The sequence below is a fragment of the Nicotiana attenuata genome, unplaced genomic scaffold (genome assembly GCF_001879085.1).
Source record: "Nicotiana attenuata strain UT unplaced genomic scaffold, NIATTr2, whole genome shotgun sequence".
In the NCBI taxonomy this organism is placed as follows: domain Eukaryota; kingdom Viridiplantae; phylum Streptophyta; class Magnoliopsida; order Solanales; family Solanaceae; genus Nicotiana; species Nicotiana attenuata.
This window is the reverse complement of record NW_017681154.1, coordinates 1,027-10,182: the sequence shown is the minus strand read 5'-3', so window position 1 is coordinate 10,182 and position 9,156 is coordinate 1,027. Positions and strand designations below refer to the sequence as shown.

The window sequence follows — 9,156 nt, the reverse complement described above, 5'->3', positions numbered from 1 at the left end:
TGTTGAAGCTTCGCATGCATGCTAACAAGCATATGCAATTATAGAATTCCACATGACCTTCGATACAGAGAGAAGTACACAACCTGTCAAGTCTGTCTGTCCCAGCTAACAGCAATATCTTTGGAACAGGAGATGACAAAAACTTTTCTGAAAGGCCTTCGTACCTGAAACAAGAGCATTATAATTTCAGGTTCAAATTGACATATGCTGGAAAATGGAAAACAAGATGCTCAGCTTCCTGGTCAGCACTAGGTGTCAGACCTCTGGAAGCATGACACAGACTGCAAAATTAAGAGAACTTCTCGAGTCTACATATAGTCAATGCCATTCTAAAAGCACCGTAGCAGTTAGAGAAACCCTGACGGAATAAAAAGAACAAATTTATTTGAAAAGGAGCTTTAACTTGTGCAGCAGGTGCTATATTGTGAGACTAGCTAAGAGATTATCAGTCATTTGTTTTGCATTGCAATCATGTGATTAATTTGAGCGAACACACACTCAGAGCAGGACCACAAGCTTGGGGCTCGACGATCATAAAAATTTAACAATTAGTCCTTTTCATTCTGAGTGCTTTTAGTGTTCATAATAAATCGCAAAAGTATCTTGCTCTACTACCTTTTGGTTTGGTTTTCTTTAAAGGAAAGAGTTACAAGAATACGCACTTCTACCAATGTAGAACACTAAGCATTTTGCAGACAATTCAATGATTGAAGGCCACTTCAATAATAACTCAAACTAAGGATAAGTTTACCGTTGGGATTGACTTTGTTTGGGCAACATAGATGCCTTCCAATGTGAAGGCAGCTGTAACCAATTGGGTCGGAAAGAAATCATTGGTGTTCTGAAGAAAGATCAGAAGCAATATCTAGTGTAAATTTAGAAGTCTTCAACTAATGAATATTTGGTGTAGTAAGAAAATTATACTACATGATTTAATCAATGTATCGAACTCCAGAGGCCCCTTACATATTTAAAGGAGCAAGTCCATTAAAATCTGTAACTTCCCAGTGCTTTCTTGGTGCTGTTTAAAATATAATTCATGTCTTACTTATCATAAAAAGACTAAATATTCATTCTGTTTGACATAATAATTTTCAGCATTACCGCTATCTAGCTGAATGAATGACGACCATAACCTTCAAGATCACAAGCAAAGGAGAAGAAAAATAAAAAAGGCTTTTTCTTTTTTAAATTGTTAGAGAACCAAGAAACATTTTTTTTTTGATGAAGAGAATTTCATTAAAAGGCATCAAGAAGATGCATAGCAAAACAATACAACATAAGAGTCTTCTCATGTACAAAAACTTACTGAATAGCTAAAGAGCAGACACAAACTGAAGCATAAACTGCGCAGACCAGAACACATTTTTTCCCCCCATAAACTGAGGCTAATTGCTAAAAAACTGATGCAACACAGTCCCAAATGGCCTCCTAGGACCCTAGATACAAGATTTAGTGTTTCTAAAACAGCATAATATGTCAGGATATGCAAAAGATCTAGACTGGGCAAGCAGAAAAGAATAGCTCGTACCATTCTCTCCAATACTGCTCAGTTTCTTCCAGTCTTGCTCTATGCGTGTAACTGCAGTATCAGTGTTTGGTGATGGGAATTAGCAGCATCAAAAGCCAACACCAAAAAAAAAATATACAGAAAACCTATTCTAATCACCTAAGTTCCGAAAACAGAACTGAAAGAAAGAACTCCAGCCCCCTTCCCCAGTACCATCCCAAAAATAAAAAAGAAAGAAAGGAAGAAATGCCAAACATATCACATGGTTACGCACCATTTTTTTGATTCATCATATTTCAATGTGTTGGGGATTGATACACGAGCAGAGTCAATATTTCTCAAAGAGCCTGATTTGACACTCCATTCAATCTGTAGATGCATAAAACTTCCAAATAAAAACTTGAGAGCCTCAACAGATCTAAGGACTCAGAGGAGCTCAAATAAAACTCATATCCTAAGTCCTAACCAAGCAGAAGCTCAATATAGGAAAAACAAGCATAAACCATGATGTTTTCTGGATAAGTCAGATAAACCATGATATGTTAAGAGGGTAGGAAATAGCTTTATGAGTTAAACTTCACAACGTAATGGTGTCGAAGTTACCTAAGATGACAAGAAAATGTCATATCGTAAATTTATGTAAGATTGTTCACCTGATTAAATGAAATTGGTATTGGTGGTCAGACTGTCTTTTTCAACAAAAAATAACAAAAATAAGTGACTAGATTGATTATCTACTCAATGAAGTGCACTTATTATGATGCGATTAATCAAGCATCTGTTATATACAACCTTATGCTAAGAAAACAGCAGGAACATAATATATGTAATTGAAATAGAGACTACTGCATTGTACTCTGCTGATACTGAATTTCATATTTTCACGGCAAAATAAGTTTCATTTTTTGGTTGGGCGAGGGGGAGGGGAGGGAAGGGAGGGGGGCGGGGATAGATTAAATATAAAGCGTTCCTGAGAAACAAGGCCATCTGAGTAAAAAACAACATAATCAAAAATTTGTTCAATATGATAAGGTAAGCACGACTGCTGTCACAAAAAGGGAAGAAGTTCTGAGCATTGGTTACCGCTTTTTCAGGGGTAGAGAAATGCTGCATTCTGTTCGACAGAATCTTCTGCATATGAATCAACGATGCCATTGCTAACCCTGATAACTCCGGAAATCAGTACATAAAAAGGGCAGCCCGTGCTCAAAGCATCCCGCATTCACGCAGGATCCAGGGAAGGGTTGCACCCCAAGAGGCGTGATATAGACAGCCTGCCCTAATGCAAGCATTAGTGGCTGCTTCCACGGCTCGAAACCATAACCTATAAGTCACACGGAGACAGCTTTATCGTTGCTCCAAGGCCAACCTTCCCGGAAATCAGTACTTAATGAAACAAAAATCATATCTCTAACAAGTTAGAAAGATTGACAACCTCAACAACGTCCACAACCACCAAGCCAGCCAAACTTGGAAGTGATTTTTTTGCAGCAACGTGAACTGCAACTGCACCTCCCATACTGTGACATAATCAGAAAACTCTAAGTCCAACTATTTATTGTTAAAGACTCGAATGATATGTGCACACACATTCACTCACAAACAGAAAGTGAGACAGAAAGAAACAGAGAACAATTCACAACTTATTCGTGGTACAGAAAACTTCTAACCTAAACATGCAGTTAATTAAAATAAAAAGCAGAAATAGTTCATTCATAGCAGGACTAAAACTTCTTTTGAGTGAAAACGTACAAAGGTTTACATCCTATTCGTATACTATCAAACCATTTTCATTCTTGGTAACAAATATATGGGAACAAATGACAAGAATCCAGACCAACCAAGAAAAGGAGAAAGGAAATAAAGATACATTTCAGGACTCTTCGGACTGGAAGAAAACGGGAAAAGGCGAAGAAATGCGGCACATCAATGAGTTAAAAGTTCTAAGCAACTATAGATCTGATGGATGCAACAGAGATCGATTTGGTTTACAGACCACTGCAACACTAATACAACTAACTCCATTATTAAATTACTGAGCTATCGCTCTTCCTCACAAAATAAAAATAAAAATACTGAGCTAGCGTAAATAATGCCAAGGAAAATTGCGTCCAAGTGAAAAGCTCTGCGCCTCGTAGCTTGCAGCTACTTAGCAACGATATAACACAATATCTTTATTTAGCTAAACACAACAGAGATGAGAGCGAGAACATCCTCCAAAAAATTTTGCATGAGCAGAAATGGCTTCTTTAGATTTGTATACCAAGGCCAGAATGTAATATACTATCTCCGAAGAACTGATCCTTTATTTGTCCTAAAACTGTATGATCTTGGAAATGATGTTTTCAGTTAGTATATCAACCTAAAACTTATTTGGGACTGATCTCCTATGGGTTGTTCCACTCAGCAGCGCATAAACCTTTAGTGCTATAAGTAGACATTTCACCACTAAATAAAGTTATTCCAAACGTAGTAACTAGTCAAACAAAGGTGTGAAAATTTGAATGCGAACTAACTTTATGAAGAAAGTACAACCTGTGGCCAACAAGCACAATTGCAGGCGGAGCATCTCCATACAATGTCTTCAAAACAGCGAACACATCACCGCATAGCGTCTGCAACCAACAACACCACCATAACATGGAAATTGGGAAAAAAGAGTTTCTCAAAAGCATCAAATACTGAAGCTCATAGTAGTAAGATACATCTTTCGAAAGTACCTCAATGGACAAATCAACGTCATTTTGTGTAGCTGACTTTCCATGTCCCCTGAGATCCATGGCTACTATCCTAGCTTTCTCCTTAAGTTTGCTTGCTGCCAATGCAAATGAGAGCCTGAGAAAATAAAACCGCACAGATTTAACATAATGTTTCTCGTTAATTGCCATTTCAAAACTGATGCTTAGCTACAAGATACAGATAGACGAGAGAGCAAGCAAAACCATTCACCAACAGGCTCTGTACCTTCCAACAGAATACAAACTTTCCAAGCATCTAGGAATTAACTAAGGAATTCACCAGAGATTGGCCACAATGAATAAGAACATGGGCACAAAGAATGTCCTAAGACTGTTTACTGACATCTATTCTCCTAAAAAGGGAGTCAATAAAGTTGATTCTTGAATAGAAGAGTGCTGGCAAAGCAACATAACTAACATTTAACTGAAACCCATAAAGTGGTTGTATTATATTCGACTATATTCTCAAAGACACCATGTAGATTTTTACTAGCTCCTTTTCTTCATTAAAGTTTCTCATTCGTAAGATGAAAGCTTCCATATCTCCCGAAAGTTTCTTGTGCCTTTTCTGGAATAAATTAAATAAACTTCATTTAAAGCACACCAGATGATGTCAAGAGCATATGAAATATAAATTTTTGGTTCAACCACAATTGGAGCTACGGACGTTGGGTTTCTCCTTGTTCAACGTCTCTTGGTTCTCTCAAGGACAATGGATTGAGTCTTAGCTAGATCAATGATACAGACATTTGCAGAGATAGGAACACAGCTTGGAGGACTATCTCAGCATGTCTTCTTTGATCTATTTAGAATTGGAGAAAGAAAGATTGTTCCATACTAGCAAGTAATGGTGTTAGGAGTAATAAGAAAATCATTTCTTCCTTCATTAATTGTTTTGGTCTAAGCAGTGAATTTTGCCTTTTAATCCATTAATATGCAGCAGTTATACTAAGGACAAGGTCTCCCCTTCAAACTGTATCAGCATACCATTCTCCAGTCCTTAACCATACCATTCGGAAACCAAATACTGTTTTCTACCAAATGTGAGAACAAAGAAGTGCACGTTTTCCCATTTGGCTCTTCCTAATTCCTATTTTTCTTAATCTTTCCGTAATCTTCTGCACTTGGTCTATGCTACATGGCCTCGGGTAGTAATGAAGCTTACAGATGCATGTCTGATTTTCCTAGGCTTTTTACTTAGAACATGTGGGTGATGCTAAAAATTTTGGCAGAAGAAAGTTAGGCACAGTATGCATCAATTTCAAACTAAACTATTATCATTTTAAATAAAGGAACTGCTATACATCTTTTTCTGGATCTTCTTTCTCAGGTTACTAGGTTAGGCCATAAAAACTGATCCTCCCCTTTTCCCCTCCAAGTCACCTGCTCCTAAGTCCAGCAAAGCTCCTTATTTTTGGTGGATTTTGTTGTATTATTAGTCCGTTAGCGCAAAAAAAATGTGCCATAGATACAAGAGATGTAAGAACAAACATGCAGAGTGAAGAATACTCCCTTACTTGAATGTCATGTTTCGAATTCTTTTATGGTTATGGTTTCTTAAAAGAAAGTTGAAATGTTCATTTCCTAACTTTTTAAATTTTTAGCAGGAAAGGTGAAAAAGTATGGTTCAAATGAAAGTTTGTTCCCATGTCACTTTTTGTTAGTAAAGACCAAAGAGAAAGCAAAAATTAAATGTCTTTGTTATGATCTAAAACTCATCTGGAACAAAACCTAAAGTGAAATGTGGCTCTACACTTTGTAAATACAACTGCTGAAACAGAACCATAAGAAAAGCTAAGTAAAAAGAGTACACCTACCCGCAATAACCACCACCATGCAGGCAAAAAACAACAGGCCCTTCAGTCCCTGCCATATAAACATGAAATACCTGAAATGACAAAGCAAATAAAAGATGATCTTGCTACTTGACTACGAAAAAAAGAGCAGAAAAAGAGTAGTAAGGAAAAAAAACAAAGTAATACTAATATACTATGATAAACTCTCAGGCAGACAGAAATATTTTTCTCAAGAAACAACTGAGTTTTCAAATACTAAGAAAATTCAACAGAAGTTAGAACCAACATCGTCTGAGTCCGGGATCTGAATATCATCTTCTCGATCGAAATAATCTGACCAGTCTAAAGGTGCATATTTCTGTGAAGATGTCCTGCAGCAATAATTAAGACAATTTTTCAGTCAAAAATATGTGATTAATAAAAAACAATAAATTTCGTGGACAAAAAAAAAAAAATCTACACTTCTACCATTCTGGTGTTTAATTGCAACAAAGACACCTTTGTCTAACCTAAAGCTCCTAAAAGAGCTCCCCGATTACTAATATGCTGGCATCAAGTAGAAGTTTTTAATTTTATTAAGTACAATATAAATTTCACTAAACTGTACTTGAGAAGTGCATATATATTAACAGAAAAAAGTATTGAGTCTGTTCCTAACATTGTAGGGAATAGGAAAGTTCCAGAAAAGAATTATCATTGTTTCCAATAGTCACATTACATTACACCAGGAATTTAACAATTTGTAAACATCTAGAGCAAAAATTAGCTAGAATCTCGTCTTCAAAACACCTGCAGTACAGCAGTAAGTACCTTGGCGATTCTAGGTCCCTCATATAAGTGTTGTCAAAGGAAAAAAAGCTTTAAAAAGCACTCTAGATCTCTTGGCGATTCTAGGCCCGTCTAGATCTGTTGGGGCTTTAATGCAAAGTGCAATTAAAGTGTGGGATTTAGTAAAAAAAATGTGCAATGACGAAAAATAAAAATATATTTTTAATGCAAGAAAAAAGTTACAAATTCATTCATAGTGTTTTCATTAACAATTATTATATCTCTTTGCTGATTATATTTTTATTTTTTATTAATGCTTTATTGTTTATATTTTTATTTTATCTCACTATGGGGTTACACCCAGGATCTGCGCTCAGCCCATTCTTATTTACCCGGTGATGGAAGCAATGACACACCATATTCAAGGGGGAGGTGCCATGGTGTATGTTATTCGCTGATGACATAGTTCTGATTAACGAGACGCGAAGCGACGTTAACCAGAAACTGGAGGTTTGGAGACAGGCCCTTGAGTCTAAGGGTTTCAAGTTGAGCAAGACGAAGACGGAATATCTTGAGTGCAAGTTCAATGCCGAGTCGAGGGAAGCAGGCATGGACGTGAGGCTTGGATCACAGGTCATTCCCAAGAGAGGCAATTTCAAGTACCTTGGGTCAGTTATCCAGGGGATAGGGAGATCGACGAGGATGTTACACACCGTATAGGGGTGGGGTGGATGAAATGGAGGTTAGCATCTGGAGTCCTGTGCGACAAGAAAGTGCCATCGCTTCTCGAAGGTATGTTTTATAGAGCGGTGGTTAGACCGGCCATGTTGTATGGGGCTGAGTGTTGGCCAATTAAGAACTCACATATCCAGAAGATGAAAGTAGCAGAAATGAGGATATTGAGGTGGATGTGCGGGCACACTAGGATAGATAAGATTAGGAATGATGATAGTCGGGAGAAGGTGCGCGTGACTCCCATTGATGATAATATACAGTAAGCAAGACTCAGATGGTTCGGGCATGTACAGAGGAGAATCCCAGATACTCCGGTAAGGAGGTGTGAGCGGCTGGTTGTGGAGGGAACGAGAAGAGGTAGAGGTCGGCCTAAGAAGTATTGGGGAGAGGTGATCAGGCAGGACATGGCGAGGCTTCAGATTTCCGAGGACATGACACTTGACAGGAAGATGTGGAGGTCGAGTATTAGGGTTGTAGGTTAGGAAGTAGTTGAGTCTTACCTTACTTCGTACCTTTGTAGGACTCGTCTGATAGGGTTTTTTATAAGATCACTAGTGGTAATGTTGTATCTTACTATTTCGTTTTTTATAGTGCCGGGCATATTTACTAGCTATCGATTTTGCTTTGCATCTCTTCTAGATTTCATGTTGTTTCTATTTTTCCTATGATTTCTGTGGTGGTACTGATATTGTCTCCTTTTGTCCTTTTGTCTTCTTGAGCCGAGAGTCTTTCGGAAATAGCCTCTCTACTTCTTCGGGGTAGTGGTAAGGCCTGCGTACACACTACCTTCCCCAGATCCCACTAGTGGGATTTTACTGAGTTATTTTTGTTGTTGTTGTTGTTGTTGTTGTTGTTGTTGTTGTTGTTTATTCTCAGCTTCTTGTCTTTTTTCCTTCTTTTCTCCTTTTCTTTTTTCTCGTTTTCTTCTTTTTTCTCCTTTTTGTCTTTTCTTGTTTATTTACTTTTGGTCCGAATCTTATTATTATTATTATTTTTATCATAATTAATTTCACACTTAATTTTGACTCCTTTTTTTTGCTTTTATTTGTTTTCTTTATTTCTTGTTCCTTTTCTAATTTCATTTAACTCCTTTTTTTATTTTTTTTTCTCTTCATAATCTAATTTCATTTACTGTTTTCACTATTTTTTATTATTTTTTTTATACAATAAGAATAAATAAGTGATATAGTAAATATTTGTTCACTATTTTTTTTTAAATATAACTAGTATAACATACCTTTTGTCTTTTTTCTCATTTTTCAATTCAAGTATTAAACTGAAATAATATCAGTTGTAGCTTGATCTAAGTTACTGAATATCACACTGACTGATGATGAGTACCATAAATTACATAATCAGATTCTAAGAATCAACTCGTGATTGCCATGCAAACCTTAATCTCCTTCCCTACAAATATTAGTACACATTTTACCATTGAAAATAGCACAAGCAGTTATGGAGCAAGAAAACACAATCTTCAGCCACCAAATCTCCATATATACTAGTTAGAATAGAAATGATAATAAAATATTGGAAAATGCAATAAAACTATGGGTGTGTTTGGTACGAAGAAAAATATTTTCCATGAAAAATGTTTTCCTACAAAATA

The 9,156-nt window shown here is 36.6% G+C and overlaps 1 protein-coding gene across 1 annotated transcript; it reads right to left on the bottom strand.

The window, feature by feature from the left end:
• Positions 1 to 7: 7 nt before the first annotated feature.
• LOC109221913 (protein phosphatase methylesterase 1-like) lies at positions 8 to 6,433 on the bottom strand (the record flags this gene model as incomplete). Its single annotated transcript, XM_019386344.1, has 9 exons — positions 6,331 to 6,433; positions 6,066 to 6,136; positions 4,231 to 4,345; positions 4,046 to 4,125; positions 2,952 to 3,030; positions 2,594 to 2,680; positions 1,785 to 1,879; positions 1,532 to 1,582; positions 8 to 164 (listed from the first exon to the last, which is right to left on the bottom strand). Coding segments are annotated over exons 2-9 (720 nt in total), but the record flags the coding sequence as incomplete, so codon positions are not given.
• Positions 6,434 to 9,156: the final 2,723 nt, after the last annotated feature.